This window comes from Pollachius pollachius (assembly GCF_949987615.1).
Source record: "Pollachius pollachius genome assembly, chromosome: 2".
Taxonomy (NCBI): domain Eukaryota; kingdom Metazoa; phylum Chordata; class Actinopteri; order Gadiformes; family Gadidae; genus Pollachius; species Pollachius pollachius.
The window spans coordinates 42,103,077-42,122,603 of NC_136935.1; the positions used below are offsets into that span (position 1 = coordinate 42,103,077).

The 19,527-nt window shown below is 46.2% G+C and overlaps 1 protein-coding gene across 1 annotated transcript; it reads left to right on the forward strand.

The window, feature by feature from the left end:
- Positions 1 to 693: 693 nt before the first annotated feature.
- Positions 694 to 19,032, forward strand: trim2a (tripartite motif containing 2a). Its single transcript, XM_079729799.1, has 12 exons — positions 694 to 841; positions 7,628 to 7,806; positions 8,999 to 9,242; positions 9,999 to 10,150; positions 10,807 to 10,987; positions 12,833 to 13,568; positions 14,310 to 14,413; positions 14,872 to 15,039; positions 15,438 to 15,606; positions 15,934 to 16,004; positions 16,167 to 16,307; positions 16,708 to 19,032. The coding sequence occupies exons 2-12, from the start codon at positions 7,673 to 7,675 to the stop codon at positions 16,858 to 16,860; spliced, it is 2,253 nt and encodes a 750-aa protein (XP_079585925.1). The 5' UTR covers positions 694 to 841; positions 7,628 to 7,672; the 3' UTR covers positions 16,861 to 19,032.
- The last annotated feature ends 495 nt before the right edge of the window (positions 19,033 to 19,527 follow it).

The window sequence follows — 19,527 nt, forward strand, 5'->3', positions numbered from 1 at the left end:
GATCCTTGTGCAGATGAACATCTTATGAGAAACAGATTTCTGGCTCTGAAGTCATTTCCCCCAACAGTGACATCATTTATTTTGAATCAATGTGCCACTTACAGCGGTTTGGACGGACAGTTGGCAATCTGTAATTATCTTTGAATGGGTAATCATGGACATGTTTTGTGCATTTGATTCATAAGGGTTTCCATTTTACTGTCAGCCTGCCACAGTTGGCAATCTACCATCCTCTTCAAATGGGCAATTATCATTATTTCAAAAGAACACAAGCTTTGCGCGTTTAATGCATATTTTCCATTGAACAGACGCCTGAAAAGCGTCAAGATGCGGCAGCACACACTCTGAAGTGACACTGAAGTAAGCCCCAGGGCACTGCTGGTATTTCCCCTGTCTTTACCCCCCTCCCTCTTGTAATATCTCTCTTCCTCAGCTCCTCTTATCTCTATCTGCTCGTCCATGCTGGCCTGTGTCCTTCGCAAAGGGAAGGGAGGGGTTAAACACTAAGCACATACAGGGAACCCCACTAGCTCCGCCCCCATATTTCTGTGATTGGCTAGAGCTCTTCCCTCTGCCACTGAGTGCCGTCCCCCCATGCCTCTGCTTGCTTGACCCAATGCATCTCTCTCTCTCTCCAACACACACACACACACACACACACACACACACACACACACACACACACACACACAACCGACTTCCCCCAGCTCAAACACAGAGACACAAACACACAGCCTCAGAGATGGTGTGACAGAAGGATTAGGTGCCAGTGTGGGTTGTTGTTGTTGTTGTTGTTATTGAATTTACGAGAGTTTGAGGAAAGAACAACCATGGAGTTGAAGTAAGTGCAATGTTTGTCATTTAAAACCATTTGTGTTTATGATTTTTTATGTGTGTGTGTGTGTGTGTGTGTGTGTGTGTGTGTGTGTGTGTTTGTTATTGTTTCAATGGCATACTATAATTAGTATAAATACCAGAAAAACTGGTTGTCATTCGTGCATTCATTTATGCTGCATCACTATCATCAGGTACAGTATTTTCCTCAGTGTACATTCTTCTCCCTACTCATAACACAAGTCCATTGAAATTTGAATAGTGTTATTTCAGCCGTCCTTTGTTACTAGACCGTTCTACGGGTCGCTGGCGGAACAGTTCTTTATTGTTACCATAAATCTTGGTAATAAAACGTAGTGTTGACTGTCTGCATTTATTACAGCAAAATCCCTCCTAGAATTATAATAACAAAACATAACACCTTGTTGAATGGATCAATGCTGTGATAACATGGCTCTTTCTTACATTAATATCCATATGAGCAATTATAATGCTTACTTTACTGTAACATCATGTATTTTGTTTCACTCTGGACAGCTTTGTTTTGCTTTTGGTTTCCACTCGACGATTCTTAAGCCACAGTATAAATTTATTTCTTAGGTCAGTATTCTAATAAACCTGTTTACATTGGAAGTAGACTTTACTGGAAAACCCATGATAATGTTTAACTTTCACTGGATTCTGCTGCGACAGTCGTACAGACGTGCACATCAGGCCTGCAGACTATTTTTAGGTCTAGTGTAAGCTTGTGCAAGCATAATTCTCTACATTTCAGTTTTTGCTAGAAAGTACAGACAGTATGGCTTGGTACTCTCTGTCTGACACAGTTATAAATCCAGTGTCTGTGTTCGTAACTCCCTCTCTTAAGCGTCTGGCTGCTGTAGCTAGGGGTTGAGATGACTTGACGCTGTGTCTAGTGTTGTCTGGAGATGCAGGGCAGTGACTAGGGTGTTCGTTCTCCAGCCGAAACGTAGCCTACCGGGTTAGATTCCCAGTGTCTGCAGTCTACTTGTTAGCATCCTTGAGCACGATGCCTGCTCCTTATAGACGTGAACCTGAATCCCTGTACGGTAAGGTACTTCAGACAAAATTCAGGTAAAAAGTAAATATCCATGTTGGATCTTGTTTACTTCTCAAAGTGGGTGAGTCTGTTTGGGGCGGATGGGGGCAGGGGAGGATGCTGGCCCCTTAGCCTGCATCATAATTTGTCAGGATGACATGACATTTTGTACACTGTGTGAGAGAGAGAGAGAGAGAGAGAGAGAGAGGGAGAGAGAGAGAGAGAGAGGGTGAGAGAGAGAGAGAGAGAGAGAGAGAGAGAGAGAGAGGAAGGGAAAGAGTTGGAGAGAGAGAGAGATGGAGGGAGAGAGGGAGGGAGAGAGTTGGACAGAGAGAGAGAGAGAAGTGTGTGGGAGTGGGAGAGAGGGAATAGCTGATGTCAGTACTCTAGAAAGCGCTGAGAGGAAGAGAATGGAGGGGGAACCTTGTATTGCGATCTGTCCGCCACTATGCCAACATAAACATTACAAAGCATTCACCAGCCTGCACACACACACACACACACACGCACGCACACACGCACGCACGCACGCACGCACGCACGCACGCACGCACGCACACACACACACACACAGAGTAACACTTTTTTCGGTTGAACCTGTTGTGACCAAAAAAGTTATCTTCATTCCAAATAAAAAACGAATCAAACACTAAGCAAAATAGAGAACACCATGACAACACAGTCAAACTGTGTCAGTAATGGGGACTCATTGGAGCATCATGTCAGAATGGCTCTTTCTGCTGTGGGCCCTGGTGTAGACAGACGGTTACTGTACGCCTTTACTCTTCAGACAGTCTGTCTCCTTGTCTTTTAGTGCCATAGGGCTTTCAAAATGTGAATTGATAATGATTGATTATGTGTATTCAAGCTGTCTATGAATACCAAAAAATGTTTGAGGTTGTCAGCTGTGTCATGAAAGCTGATGGCTGTTAGTAAAAAGGAAATAAGCTATTAGATCTGTTGTTTTTCACTCCGATTCGGCTGGTTAGCATTATAGCTTTCCAAGTGTTATAATGTGTGTCATAATACATATTATACACTTTTTTACTTTATGTCCTTTGATCAAATTGATCAAATAGCATAAATAATTGGTCAATGCCCATCTTCCTCTCTCTTCTGCCATGGTTACAGTGGTCCAGTAAAGGCCCCCGCCCCCCTCCTCCTCCTCTAGAGTAGAATGCTCTCATCAAGGCCGGGATGAGATCATTGGAAGAGCCTTTGAGTTGCCATGGACGACCACCCGCATGGAACTGGGAGGTTCAAATATGTGCCCACATGAACATGAACTCTGTTCCTTTTAGTATTCTGTATGTCGTTAAAATTAATGTCATTCAATCGATTTACCAGATCCTTATAGATGAAACAACATTTTTGAACAAATATTTCACTCAGAACTCACACTTGGACCAGAGGAAAAGTTACAACTCTGAATACCCTCAGTTTGTATTCAGTGCTTCATGCACTGAATACAACCAGTGCTTCATGCTGTATGCTGTATTCAGTGCTTCATGGGGATTCAGAAATCTGTTGATTTACCTTGGATTCCCTGATCCCCTGCTATCCAATCTTACCAATATACCTTCCCCCTCTCGCTCTGTGTCATCGCATTAGCCCCTGGGAGTGAACACTGGCTCTGTTTTCACAGACACAACCAGGAGGCACCAAGTGGAACGTGTCCATTGAGATCATTTAAGTTTAGCGTTTTACTTTGACGCTAAAAATAAAGGAGGTGTCTGTATTGATTTGAGCGTGACGAGTGTTTAGCTGAGCTCACTTTGGTTCAAAAACACCCTAGAGTTGAGTCTATTTGTGCTTCATGGTATTCTTTTCAGACTATCTATTTTGTATTGGAAAAATCTTAACAGTAGATCATTGAGGTATACTGTGTCAAAATCCAAAATGAAAACAATAAAGAGATATTCACACATAGAAGTGTATGCAAAAAAAATAAAACAACCTCCTCATCCTAATTCCTATAGCTAGACTGCTCTCCACTTGTTGGCTATGATAACCTTGGTTGTGCAGCACGGCACATGCCAAAATGTAAACCCCATATATATATGTATATGTATATATATATATATATATATATATATATATATATATATATATATATATAAAAAACCTAAACTGGGTTAAGTCATGGGACCCTGCAAACAGCTAAATAACCTACAAGCTAAATAGCTGCTCACAGCAGCAGCAATCTATTTCATCCAACTTCCACATGTCCTAGATAGGGTCCATGCCAGGCCAAGCCAGAATCAGCTGCCAGACACGCATCATGTCGTCTAAGGTCATGTGTCACAACATGCCCCTGGTAATCTGTCTGGCTACAGACCGTCACAGCTCTTAACTGGCACCGCTGGCTGGGGAAAGGGGGTACGTGAGATCAGCCAGCCACTGCTGCTGCTGTCGTGGAGAAGTGTTACGGCGCGGTCATGTGCACTTGTTGCAGGCACACCGCTGCATGTTTGCAATGGTAAAATAAGCATCCTATTTGTACAGATGCTAACTATCTGTCTCTCTCTCGCTCTCTTTCCCCTGTCTCTGTGTTGATTCTCCTGTCTCCCTCTCTGTTTCCCTATGTGCCTCCCTTCCTCCCTCCCTGTTGGGCTCTCTCTCTCTCTCTCTCTCTCTGTCTGTCTCCTTGTCTCACTGTCTCTTTCTCTGTTTTGTTCTCTACCTCCCCCTCTCTGTCTCCATCTCCCTCCCACTCTCTCTTTGAAATTTTCCCTGTCCAATGACTCAGCAGACTTGCTACACACAGAATGCTCTGGTAGGAGTGTAGGCATATTCAGAGAGAGTGTGGGAGCGAGAGAGATAGAGACAGAGCGCAAGGGAAAGAGAGAGAGAGAGAGAGAGAGAGAGAGAGTGTGTTTTGACTTTGTCCCTATTGGCTGCATGGGGGATCCGTGACGACCACACTGCTTCCTATTTGTTGCATCACGGCGGATCGGCCAATACCTCTTCACATACTCGGCTCACATACTGTGCCGCACACGCTCAGTGAGTGCTGCAGTGAGAATGCACTTACTATAGACAGAGAGCGAGCGAGCGAGGCAGGGAGAGAGCAAGGGATGGAAAAGAGAGAGAGAGTTGAAATGAAATGAGAATTAGAAATGCAAAGGAGGGGAGGGATGAAGAGGGTGATGTGAGGCCAGTTGATTGGCTGGTGGCTAGATCCAGTCAAATCATCATCCCTCTGCACTTTTCCTTGCATGCACGCTCTCTCTCTCTCTGTCACACACACAAACACTCCTTTCCCATGGATTCTTACTGGAGTTAGAGGAAAGCACCATGCAGTAAGTCTGTCTGTCGTAGCGTGACTGGATGACCGACGGATGCAGGAGAGAGCCTTCGTTGCAAGGTACTGTCTGGTTCACAAGTAGTCACTGTAGGTCAGGATCACACTTGTCACAAGTCACGGTGCTGCCCAGTGTGACTCAGTCGTAAGGTGTTAAGGATGACGGCTGGCATCTTGGTGCTCAGACCCACGTTGGAGATGTTGCGACACTTTATTGTTTGGTTGGCTTTATGCTAGGTCATGTTTACTACGTAACATGCTGTGTTGACATGTATGGCTGTTTTTATATCCTCTTTCAAATGTTAGCCAAGTAACACAGAGCCCATAGCAAGCTTGGGTGTGATGTCGTCTTTGACTCTGTCATGTTTGGTGATATTCCAAGCAGTAGTGCATACTGCGTAGTGCATGGTCTAGCAGCGCAACGGGAGCGGTGGAGCTCTGCCAGCACTGATGTGGTTATGTAAGCGAGGAGCCGTCTGTGACTGGTGCGTCCTCTCTGCCATCGGGACAGGGCTTCTGTTGTGCAGCTGCAGCTGACTGCAGGATGGGCAGCTGTTTAATCCATATTTCTAAATCCCCTGCTTACCTAGTCTAGTCTGGGCGGGATGGGGCTCTTCACTTATTGATGTAATTAGGAGGTTGTTTGTGTCTGTGTACATGCTTTTGTACAGTTTATGTCATCTGTTGTTGTTTTTATTTTGTTTGGGGTTGATCTTTGAAGTGCTACCCAGCTGCTTAGGTAATGATTCCCTACAGCTAACTTTGATTAATAAATATGTTTAAATGACGTAACCATTTATCCAATATGAAGTTTGCTTAGGTCCTCGTCAGACATTGCCTCAATTTTGAAGGTTGAGAAAGGGATAAAGGAAGGAAGGAAGGAAGGAAGGAAAGAAAGAAAGAAAGAAAGAAAGAAAGAAAGAAAGAAAGAAAGAAAGAAAGAAAGAAAGAAAGAAAATGTTCAGGACTGACAAATAATCAGGAAAGAAAGAAATTAATCAGGAGAGAATTTAGTCACAGAGGCTCCAAGAGAGCCTATAAGGTATAAAGGGGGCTTTGAAAGGGCTGTTTCCCTGCATATTGTTTTTGGTTAATGCGGTAGAGGTGGCCTTCTTCCTCCCACTAGAACATGAAGCAGAGAACACCGACACACTTTCACTGTTGACCCACTGCTTTTCTCATCTCCGCTCCACTAATTTAAGACTAATTTGACCCATGGGTGCATTTTAAATTGAGCCGCATGTCATGGAAATAGAATCAAGTCCTTGAGCCATGACAATAAATGAAGACAAATACAACTACAAAATCAATGAAAAGTGGCCCAATCAACCAGAGCACAGGAAAGTTTGAACGATTCTTTCTTAAATCAGTGGTTTGGCTGTCAAAGTAGCTGTAATCCATGTTTAACACAAACAGTATGTTATTATTATGGTTACTTTCTCCAGGACCCCTACACTTGTGTTACATGTTACATTAATGTAGCGCCCATTTCATTGTTGAACCGCGGTAATATCATGGATTTGTTTTAAAGTCGTATGGTAAAGGTTGAATTGAATTGTGTGTGTTTGATGCTGGAGCTACTGGCTTGAGCAACCACAAGCGGTAGTAGGCGTTCACTTCCTCCATTAAATATGAATGTCTGTGAGTGCTTTGTGGTTAGTGCAGACGACTGCTCTTTGATCACACAGAGCTTTGCCTGTGCAGAACTTCTACCTGCACATAAAATACACCTGGCTTTGCAAACTGCCTTCTCCGGTCTCCAAGGTCGTAGCCTTAGCCAAACAAACCTCTGTACCACCACAACAACGCCGCCACTATCAAGCAATGTGGCAAACAACAGCACAGCCAGATCTTAAGATTAGAAATCCTGTCTTGAATGGGATGCACACTGGTAAAAGCACCCTAAAACCATGTTATTGTTTTGTTTTTTTCAATGAGTGATTACGTTTCAGTTCAAGGAAACATCCTGTTTGGAATCTAGTTGAGCTGATTTCATTAAGTTTCGCTTCGTCTGAGCCTTTACCCCAGTTCTATCTCTCACCACATTTACAGTTTTTTGTCTGTTTCAAGATTAAGACAACAAAAGGTGACATATTGTAGTTGCCTCAAGGTCTGAGGGTCCTCTTCATACGTTTGCATTGTCCAGGATGTAGCTTCTAGGTTTGAGTAAAAGGTGACCTCCTTTGCTGTTTCTATACAATATGTGTTTCCTATCTCGGTAAGAGGAATACATGTTACGTTCACCTTTTGAACCTATCACCGCCTGCCTGTCTCTCTCTCCACACTTGCTCACCGGGTGTTTTGCATCTTGCTGAAGGATAACTTCCGGGGTTTGAACCCAGAACCCTTTCATACACCCCAACGACTACACCTAGTTCCGGCCACCTTTGAATCCCTTCTCATGCGAGTTTTGGGGTCTCTCTCTGCAGGGTGCTGGGCCAGAGGAAGGAGCACTCCTATGCCAGAGCATTAGGATGGCCAGTGACGGCTCCACTATTCCCAGCCCTGTGGTGCGCCAGATTGACAAACAGTTCCTGATCTGCAGCATATGTCTGGACCGCTACGAGACCCCCAAGGTCCTGCCCTGCCTGCACACCTTCTGTGAGAGGTAGGTGGATCCGGCGCATGGATTAAGTATACTGCGTCTATGAAAGCTGAATATTTTATACACAGGTCACTACTTTCGACCAAGGATCTAAGATATCTTACACAGTAAAATAAGCAATACAATCTATTTATCTTGATTGTGAGATATTACAATTTCAATTGATTGCCATATTTCTATATTGTTCCTCAATGCAGTTTACCCATTTTCAGTCTTCAAGCAAACTAATGATCAAGTTCATTTTAGACGAAAATACTGCAATTTTCAACTAGCACTGCATTGGCTGATAACTGATAAAACGGTACTTTTCTAGCATAAAGTATTGAACGAGAACTGGGATGTGCCAACTAAGCCCAGATTCATCACTTCACTCTAAAGTTCAACAAGAGGACGGCTCTCCACAGAGACTATATTTCACCTAGTGATTATATTTAATGACCCAGCCCACATAAATGCAAACTGTAAAACTGTCCCAGGTCGCGATGCTATCACAACATACTATATATCAACATAATTGCAACATGATATTTGATCAGTTTTGTAAACAGCTGTAAGCAGACGGATTTCATATCACTGTTCTAGTTTGTTATCACTCAAAGGCGCGACAAAAACAGGCAGTAGCAGTCATAGTGTAGCTTGTGCGGAAGCTGCTTCATAAGAGTGTGTGTTATTGTGTCATCCTGTCACAAGCTCCAATAGATGCTGTTTGTCTCTGAAAGAACAATGAGATAAGGTTTGTTCCTGTCTCGGCTGTCTCTTCTGTCTGAATTCTGATTACAGACACAAGCAACTGATTGTGATTATTCAGTTGCCAAGGCCATATATTCAAAGTCAAACTCAAATTGAGCATTTATTTACTATAATAACTGCAAAAATGTAGGTCCATATATACATCTGTGTTGTGTGTGCGTTAGACTGTCCCCCGCATACAATTTTAGTATTTAAATGTATTTGAAAACACCTTTCTCTTCAACAGCTCCTAGAAGTTCTCATCGTGTTTGAGTGTTGTCGAGTGACCTTGCAGTATGCAGTCATTTCCAAGCGTTGCTTTGACAACACATTGTTTCCTTTCTCAACCAGCCGCTCTATGTATGCCTGCCAAGTTTACTGTCTCTAGCGTCACAGGAAAAAAGACACCAACCTACAGCCGCTACATGATAATCCCCCTCCCCCTCTCCCCCCTCCTCCCTCCAAGGTGCCTGCAGAACTACATCCCCGTGCACAGCCTGACCCTGTCCTGCCCCGTGTGCCGGCAGACCTCCATCCTTCCGGAGAAGGGTGTGTCGGCGCTGCAGGGCAACTTCTTCATCACCAACCTGATGGACGTGCTGCAGAGACCCCGGGACGCCTGCAGCCCCGAGGCCCCCCCACCCCACCTCAGACCGGCCGTCGTGGGGGCCACAGGCCAGCTGCTGTCCTGCCCCAACCATGGAGGAAATGTATGGAGGCTAACTCTCTCTCGCTCTTCCTCACTCTCTCTCCCTTTCCATTGTTTGTGTCTCAGTCTGTCGCTGTACACCTCTCTCTCTCTCTCTCTCTCTCTCTCTCTCTCACACACACTCTCTTTCTAACTTTCTCTCTCTGTCTCCATCACTCTCTCTCTACCTCCCTCTTTCTGTCTCTCTCTCCATCTTTCTCTTTCTAAAAGTTCCTCTTTAAGGATGTGTGTGTGTGTCCCTCTCTCTTTCTCTCTCTCCATCTTTTCCCTGTCTCCCTCTCTCGTTTGTTGACAGCCTAATTTATATCTTTATCGACCCGTCTCTCTCTCATTTTCCTTTTCTTTGCACATCCTGTGCATTCCGGGAAGATGCACAGAAGCATCTATTTGATGAAGCGATCAAAGTGTACTCTGTTTCCAAATCGGATTGGTCGAATGAACACACATACACACACACACCCAAACACACACACACACACACACACGCACGCACACACACACACACACACACACACACACACACACACACACACACACACACACACACACACACACACACACACACAATATACACATACACCCAAACACACACACACATACACACACACATACACAAATACACACATAAACCAAAACACACACACATACACACACACCCAAACACACACAGACACAAACATAAACGAACAGTCCAAACAATGAGTGCGAGGACAAGCTCCTGTCCCCCTGCCCTGACGCCCCGTGTTCCCTCCTCCAGATGATGGAGTTCTACTGCCCGTCGTGTGAGACGGCCATGTGTGAGGAGTGCACCAGCGGGGGGCACGCCGAGCACCCCACCGTGCCCCTGAAGGACGTGGTGGAGCAGCACAAGGCCTCGCTGCAGGACCAGCTGGACTCCGTGAAGAAGAGGTGAGACAGGGGAACCCAGTGGAGCGGGCAGGGTCTAGGGGTCTGGTCGTCTCAAGATCAGTCCCTGAGTTGATGTTCGGATAAGGAAAACAGAGGTGGTTTTAAAAAGCCTTTATAGGCCGATGATGATCGCCTTGATCGCTTGTGTATAACATGGGTTTACCTGTGAAACTGCACCTGATCCACAACACTCCAGGACTTGTTCAGAGTGAATTTGATGTTTATTTTTTTTTTTTTAATTGTTGTGTGTTGCTGTAGTTATTGTACAGCCATACATCTATCAAAGCTTTTGATAGACAATAATCTTCATTTTGAAATCTGAAATTTATTCAGCATTGCTTCTTTACTGATGTGTGCTACTGTTACACACCTTCCTTTCACCTTTGGGATAAAAATATCTCTATTCTTAGGAGATGAACCATAACATTCTTCATATTCTCATGTCATCTATGTTGAAATGAATGTGAAAAGAATTCAATAATCCTCTCTTCTCTTCTCGTCTATTTTCGGTTACATAATACTGTAAAGTGCCTAATCCTCCCACTCTCTCTCTTTGTCTCTCTCCTTCTCTTTATTTATTTCTCTCTCTCTCTCGCTCTCTCTCTCTATCCCTCTTTGTCTCTCTCCCCCGCCCTCTCTGTCTCTCTCTCTCCCAGCCTGCCAGAGATCGACTCGGCCCTGCTGATGCTGACTGAGATCCTGCAGAAATTGACCAATCAGAAGAGCTCCATCGAGGATGACATCCACAACACCTTTGACGACCTGCAAAAGACCCTCAACGTGCGCAAGAGTGTCCTCCTCATGGAGCTGGAGGTGAACTTTGGTCTGAAGCACAAGGTGAGACATGGACAGAGTACCAAGTACAGGAACGACCTGAGGGTTCAAATCAGCCCAAGAGGAACCTCCCTAGTCTTTATATAGGTTGTACCTCATCATGGAAAGAATAATAAGTACTGTTATTTGTAAGTACCTTAATGACCTGCATCAAGTATGTTTGGATGAAGGCGTCTCCTAAAATAACTTATTGCTCATGACTAGATGGATTGTAAATATCATTAAAGACAGACATAACCATCATGGTGCTTCCATCAGCGACAACAAAATTGTGAACTCAGGATGTGGCCATATGCCGTGTGTCACGGATTTAGTGGTTTTCGCTTTGGTTTACACTTAGAAATGCAGCAGAGGCAGCAGTTTGCCTGATACCAGGAGTAAATAAATCATGAATCTGGGCGGGGTTAGAGGAGGTAGAGGAGGAGGAGGAGGAGGAGGAGGAAGAAGGGGTGGGGGTGGGGGCAGACAGACAGGAAGCTTAGTGCGTAGAACCAATCGCTCAGCCCCACTCTATGGGAACCCAACCCAGCCCCCCCTCCCAGGAGACTCCAGGATCACATGGTCTACTAATGATTTACCCTTCACTGGCCTAGACTCACTCACACACGCTCACACAGGCTCACACAGGCTCACACACTCTCGCTGTCAGTGGGCTTCAATGGAGGCTTGTCAGGGAGCCGGCTCAGCCTTATCTGTATGATTATCATCATCATTATCTTCTTTTTCCTCTGGACTTTGTTAGTCGGTGCAGCCGAAAAGACAGCAGGACCCAGATGGAGCCACAGACTGAAGGGTTTGCTTGATCCATCCAGATAATCAGGTTTCTGGCCGGACGGTCTGGGTGTGTCGTGCGCAGGGAGGGCTAGATTTGTTTTACAGTAGTCACGGTGTCCGCCTCCTCCTCATCTGGAATCTGCCCAACTGTACACAGCCTGCTCTTTAACGTCTGCTTTTTATCAGCAAACAGCCGCTACAGTTGTTGCTGGAGGTGTCAGGGTTAACGTGAAGAGGTGAGGGACAGGGTAAGAAGTTAGAAAGGGAGGTTAAGGCATCGCAGAAGGATGGCCTCTCTGGTCAGGGACGAGGAAGAGGAGTGTGACAGCGAGATGAAGGTGAGTCTGTGCTGTGCTGTGAGGATGATGTCATGGGGGGTGTGGTGATCTCAGCACTCAGCTATGCTGAAGGAGCATGGTCCTTGGAAGGGAACACATGTGCTTTCTCTGTTGAAATGGTTGCGTTTGATTCAAGTATAATTTAAGTATTTTTGTCAGCAATTCTAGCACGGACGTACACTGCCCTGTGGCTGTGGGGCTGAGGTCATAACAGAGAGGCTTTGATGCTTTGAAATAGTATCGAGTGGTGGATTCAGGGTTGAATCTACAAGTCCTTGTTTTTCCTCATTATTCAAGATGTGAAGGTGGCCTTTTATATAAGTTGTCACATAAGTGTATATGCCATTTTTTTAATCTGTGTCATTACCTAAATAGATTCTAAGATTTTGCACTGATGTTAAGCGTACACACTACGTGTCATTACGTTAATATATGGGTGTTATATTTTTCTATATATAAACACACAACCACATGTACACACGTACATACACACACACACACACACGCACACGCACACACACACACACACACACATTGTTCTTTAGGACAGCTTTTGTTTGTATAGTGCAGTTCATGCAAGGCCAAGCAGCATAGGAAAGTCCCAAACACACTGCCCACACAAAACACTGTACAAACACACGGAAAACACCCAGAGGAAACAAACAACAACATACGTAGAAAGCGCCAAAAGTCTGACTGTGTTTGACCAGTGTGTCCCATGGTGTCCCCTCTCCAGGTCCTCCAGGCCCAGCTGGACACGCTGATGCAGGGCCAAGAGGGCATCCACAGCAGCTGCAGCTTCACCGAGCAGGCCCTGAGCCACGGCAGCGAGGCCGAGGTGCTGCTGGTCCACAAGCAGATGAGCGAGCGCCTGGCCGGGCTGGCCCACCGGGAGCTGCCCCTGCGGCCCGCCGAGAACCACCAGCTGGACTTCCAGGCCGAGACGGACGGCCTGCGCAAGTCCATCCACAACCTGGGCAGCATCGCCACCACCAGCGCCGTGGCCTCCCACACGGTGGCCACGGGCGAGGGGCTGCGGCAGTGCGCCGTGGGCGTGGCCACCTCCATCACCGTGACAACCAAGGACAAGGACGGCGAGCTCTGCAAGACGGGCAACGCCGTCCTGGCCGCCGATCTCGCTGGCGTGGCGGCGACGGAGGGGGACGGGGTGGAGGTGGGCGAGATCGTGGACAACAAGAACGGCACGTACGAGTATTCGTACCGGGCGTCCAAGGAGGGCAGCCTGACCCTGTCGCTGCGGCTGTACGACCAGCACATCAAGGGGAGCCCCTTTAAGATCAAGGCGGTGAAGGCCATAGACATCTCGCCCTCGTCGGAGGGGGCCAAGAGCAGGCTCAAGTCCCCCGGCAGCGGGCATGTCAAGCAGAAGGCCATCAAGAGGCCGGCCAGCATGTACAGCACGGGCAAGAGGAAAGAGAACCCCATCGAGGACGACCTCATCTACAGGATCGGTAGCTCGCACTTTAGGCTCCTTCGTTTGAATTGCGACTCTGTCTAGGTTTAAAAAGGATAATCTGTTTGCATGAGAGGCCCAACATGTTCACATCCATCACAACTCTCTGTTTACTCAATGACAACCAATGTAACCGCCAATGTCTTATGAGTGGACCAGCACTCTGTGTCTTTCGTCTTGCTAAATTGTGTAAAGCAAACAGCGCCCTCCTGAGGTGGTTTTGGCAATGGTTTGACAACAACTCTTGTACAACCGTTCCCGCCTGTTAAGAAGGAGAACATGTCTCAGTTTGGATTGCCTTTGAACTGACGACTTTATAACAGAGATAATCTTATTAGGAGAACTGATCTTAAAAAGTCTGTTTCTTTCAATGCGCCTACTTTGGATACAAAATAATGATTCCTTCATAACATCCACACACGGCCTTTAAACAACCCAGGATGAGTCCAGCTCCAGTGCAGAGTGCACGAGAAAGTGACATGAAAAGCACTCCTATAGCCAAGCGCTCAAAGCTGCGGCTCAATTATATTATTATCTATTGTTCGATTATCTTCAGATAATTTCTTGTAATTTTCATCATAAGTGATGGCTGCAGTGAAAATGAGGAAATTAGTATCTGGAAGAAAATGTAGTCTTTGTGGTTTGATACGTATGGAGTCCGCTAATGAGAGACAGCCTACCGTCCTCAGCTCCCAATGGCAGGCGCTGGTGATTCATTGTTGTGTTTCCTGTCCTCCAGGTACCAAAGGGAGGAACAAGGGGGAGTTCACTAATCTACAGGGAGTCAGTGCCTCGTCGCAGGGGAAGGTGCTCATTGCAGACAGCAACAACCAGTGTGTACAGGTAAACACGCCAGCCCCTCTCGTATAGTGATGGCTCTCTGGGCACAAAGAACCATCTAATGTTTACCGATACCTAGAGCACCATGCACCGAAACCTGTGTTATATCCGCGGATGTGTACTCTGTAGAACCTTAGAGTTAACAGAGGTGTATTCCCCCTTCTCTATCTCAAGATGTTTTGGCAGGTTGAGGGTTTGGTTATTCCGTTATTATCCTATTTCAGATTTCTCTAACAATGGGCAGTTTGAAGCTGTTTTTGGGATTGGATGATAAAGATAGTCTCTTGATTAAAAAAATAACTCTGTCCCAGATCTTCTGTAACGATGGCCAGTCTAAACTTTGTTTTGGGATTGTATGTTATAGATTCCCTGTTGTTTTGTCCCTTCCTGTCCTAGATTTTCTCTAACAATGGCCCCTGTTCTGGGATGGCATGTTATAGATTGTCTGTTGTTTGTCCCAGATCTTCTCTAACGACGGGCAGTTTAAGAGCCGCTTTGGCATCCGGGGGCGGACCCCCGGCCAGATGCAGAGGCCGACGGGCGTGGCCGTGCATCCCAACGGAGACATCATCGTCGCTGACTATGACAACAAGTGGGTCAGCATCTTCTCCAGCGAGGGGAAGTTTAAGGTGAGCAGAGCAGGCATGCCAATCAGTATTATATTAGGATACCTAGCTGGCATCTAGGTCATTATACGCTGAGACCAGAATGATGAAATAGGCCAAACCAAGGCAGTCCTGAATACTGTACCAAGTTGTATTTATTAGGTTGTCTCTATAACAATAGAGGGAATACAACTTAAACTTTGGATGTCAGTAAAGATTGTTTTGATAAAAGATATTTCTTACTCAATCAAGCGGTGTGACCAAATCCATTTACACTTAAAAAGTAATATTTACTACTAGATCCAATCACTATAACCATATAAAAAGACCAACGTCTTACCCTAATCAAACTCATGGGTCATGACAACAACCCAGTTCAATTGGACCGGTCCCACCTCTCTTCATCCTCTTCCTCCTCCCAGACTAAGCTTGGCTCAGGGAAGCTGATGGGTCCTAAGGGCGTGTCAGCAGACAGGAACGGACACATCATCGTGGTGGACAACAAGGCCTGCTGCGTATTTATCTTCCAGCCCACCGGAAAGCTGGTGACCAAGTTCGGCGCCCGTGGCAACGGAGACAAACAATTCGCAGGTAAATGCGCAGATCGTTCGGTGTAGCTGCACGTGCCAATCGGGTGAATACCTTACCAGGGGTAGGGTAGTCTGGTATCTATGCTGTTGGACTCCCAGATGAAAGACTCTGGGTTCAATGCCAGATTCTGCCATATACCCTTACCCTACCTGGTCATTAATGAATTAAATACCAAATAAAGGTGTACTTAAGTACTACGGTAAGGTGCTTTGGATATTCATTACTCTGTTAGACTCACTATTATGGTAAAATATAAATCTTAATCACTTGTGGTTATAGTTTAGGCTTCATTGTTTTGTGTAATATTGTGTAATATTTACCTCACAGGTCCCCACTTTGCTGCTGTCAACCACAACAATGAAATCATTGTAACAGATTTCCATAACCACTCCGTGAAGGTGAGTTTGAGATGATACAGATGTTCTGTACAGATGTTCTGTGTAATCTCATCACAAACCAAACCTACTGTTTCATAAATTCCCCCATGTTTTTAAACTGTTGAATCTTTTTTTGTTTTTGGTATTCAAAAAAATTATAATCTTGGGATGGAAAACAACAAGGTGTTCAACTCGGAGGGAGAGTTCCTGCTGAAGTTCGGCTCTAACGGCGAGGGGAACGGCCAGTTCAACGCCCCCACCGGCGTGGCGGTGGACGTTAACGGGAACATCATCGTGGCCGACTGGGGAAACAGCCGTATACAGGTAGGGGGGTCAAAGGTCAAGCACACAAAAATTCAGTTTTTGTTTCCTCTGCAGTTTGAAGGGGATGGATTGGACTGGTCAAGTTTAAGACAAAACACACTGTAGTGTACAGTATTATACTAAATTCATTGTTTATGCATTTTCAATAAAGATTTCCACACAAGGCTCTTTTGCCCTCCCTAACTCTACCCTACTCTCTCTTCCTCTCTCTCTCTCTCTCCATCCCTCACCTTCTCTCTCTCTCCTTCTGTTTCTCTGTGTTTCTGTTTCTCTCCATCTCTCTAACTCCCTCACTCTATATATTCTATATATGCAGGGAAATCGTACATTTACATTGGCTACACAAAATGTAAAATAAGACATCAGCAAACCTCTCCCCATGTCCCCGTCTCCCTGCCAGGTGTTTGACGGCAGCGGCTCCTTCCTCTCCTACATCAACACGTCTGCGGACCCCCTGTACGGCCCCCAGGGCCTGGCCCTCACCTCCGACGGACACGTGGTGGTGGCCGACTCTGGGAACCACTGCTTCAAGGTGTACCGCTACCTGCAGTAGCCCCCCGCCACGAGCTTACCCCCCCAGCCCACCACCCGACCTCCACCAACCCCCGCCCGCCCTGCCACGACCATCCCCACCACCCCATCAAGGACAGACCCCAACGCCACGGCACCACCTCTACCTGCCCCGCCCACCCCTCTACCAACCCCACGGCCCCGCCCACTCCTCTACCAACCCCACGGCCCCGCCCACACCTCTACCAGCCCCGCCCACACCTCTACCAACCCCACGGCCCCGCCCACACCTCTACCAGCCCCACGGCCCCGCCCACACCTCTACCAACCCCACAGCCCCGCCCACCCCTCTACCAACCCCACGGCCCCGCCCACACCTCTACCAGCCCCGCCCACAGCTCTACCAACCCCACGGCCCCGCCCACACCTCTACCAGCCCCGCCCACACCTCTACCAACCCCACGGCCCCGCCCACTCCTCTACCAGCCCCGCCCACACCTCTACCAACCCCACGGCCCCGCCCACACCTCTACCAGCCCCGCCCACACCTCTACCAACCCCACGGCCCCGCCCACACCTCTACCAGCCCCGCCCACACCTCTACCAGCCCCACGGCCCCGCCCACACCTCTACCAGCCCCACGGCCCCGCCCACTCCTCTACCAGCCCCACGGCCCCGCTCACACCTCTACCAGCCCCGCCCACACCTCTACCAACCCCACGGCCCCGCCCACTCATCTACCAGCCCCGCCCACACCTCTACCAACCCCACGGCCCCGCCCACACCTCTACCAGCCCCGCCCACACCTCTACCAGCCCCGCCCACACCCACCAGGACGCTCCCCAGCTCCCCCGCATCTCCTCCATCAACTCAGAGGGGGGGGAAATCAACAGCATCAACAGCACATTCTAAGAAATACTTGATAATGTTGCAGAATAAACACCATACTTATAAACACGCACAGACAAAACCACATATATGCAAAGGAATCCACAAACACACACACACGCACACACCTTTGGAGCAATGATTGGATTTGCAATCATCCACCTGCGTTTCTTTGAACCACGCCATCATTGTGCGTCTGTCTGACAGTCTGCTAGGCCTTCAACACACCCGCCACATCTGACCACTGAACCCTGACCCCCTCTGAAGACAAAAGTGAGGACTATGATTATCATCTTCTTCTCAGAGTTTACCGTGTGAATGTGCTATTCAAGCCCACTCTTCTCTTTTTTCCCTCTCTCTGAGATGCTTACCACCCATTGCAACAATCCCGATTAACAAATTGTAATTTAAAGTGTATTTTTTTGGTCTTATATGATTAACTGTGATAAACCACTTAATGTAAATACTGGAAGTAAAACTGGACTCAGTTAAGATTATCTTTGATGATCACGGGCTGAATGTGATTGTATTGGGTGGAAGGTGGTGAATGTCTGAGTGAAAACTAACGATAATAATACAACATGTGGTAATAACTTTCTCCCCATGTTGTTGTCAATGTTATCTAGCATATATTTATAGTTCTGTCCTCTCACACACTTTGCCTGTTTAGTAAAACTAAATTGTATGAAATTCAACACAAACAGGGTATTTTTTCCAAGCATGAGACATTTCTCTGCATGGTTTGTTCAACTATAAATATCACAACACAAACCAATGCCCACAACATAGCAATCTGTTACGGATTTCAGCATTCATAAATAAGCTAGAGCCTACTTAGATAATTACATTTTGGTTGTTATTCAGTGTGAAACAACACTTTTAAATGCCGTGACCTGGTCTAACGTGCGTGTCTGTGAGTCCATGCATGTTTTCTGCAGTCTGTTAACACAACACACTAGTTCACAGCTAAACTCGATGCTAACTGTCCACTCTTTCGTGCCAGTTTCCATTCTGCTACTTTGTTGAGGTGTTAATGAATACAGGCCAGTGATAATTATTCATTATATACTAAATTACCCGGGACTACTTGGAATAAGATTGTCTGTTTTTGTCAAACTGTTCACTAGGAAGACATTACAATTTGTATATTAAAAAGGATATAAACAAGGAATGTCCATTACACAAGGGAGAGATGTAGCTTAGTGTGTTTCTAACTACATTTAGAACGTGTGTTAGTTTGTATCAGTAATCCATTTTGTACAGAATCCTAAGTTATTTTTTTGTATTATTTGTGATGCCAAATGAAAATAAAGTGCCCATTGAAAGATTTCAGAGTGAGCGTTGACCTTATAGTGTAGAGACATTATTGCTTTGTTGCGGTTGGAAAATCACGAGTGATCTTGTGTGTACAAGTAACAGCCAGTAGAGGGCGTCAGAATTATCCTAAATCCCAAAGAATCCACTGAACAACGTATGGTGGCCGTCTGCGGTAAAGCAGTCATGCCAACAGCAGATTATCAGATCCGTATAACTATACTAAAGGACGCGTACCACCATCAGCAGTAGGCGTACCATAGTTGAGAACCGACAAGACACAGTGGGTAGAATCGAGTGTGTCCAGCAGAACAAAATTGGCAGAAATGTAATACACTCTTCCCAAATTCCCATATTCTCAAATGTTTAATTCAGTGTATAATTCCATGAAAATAAGAATCAGGTTTGCCTTCCTAGAGTGCTGACATTGGGATATTTAGTTTGTTGCAATGTTTAACTTGCCTGATAGAAGCCACTAAATCTACTACACACTACACCTTTAAGATAT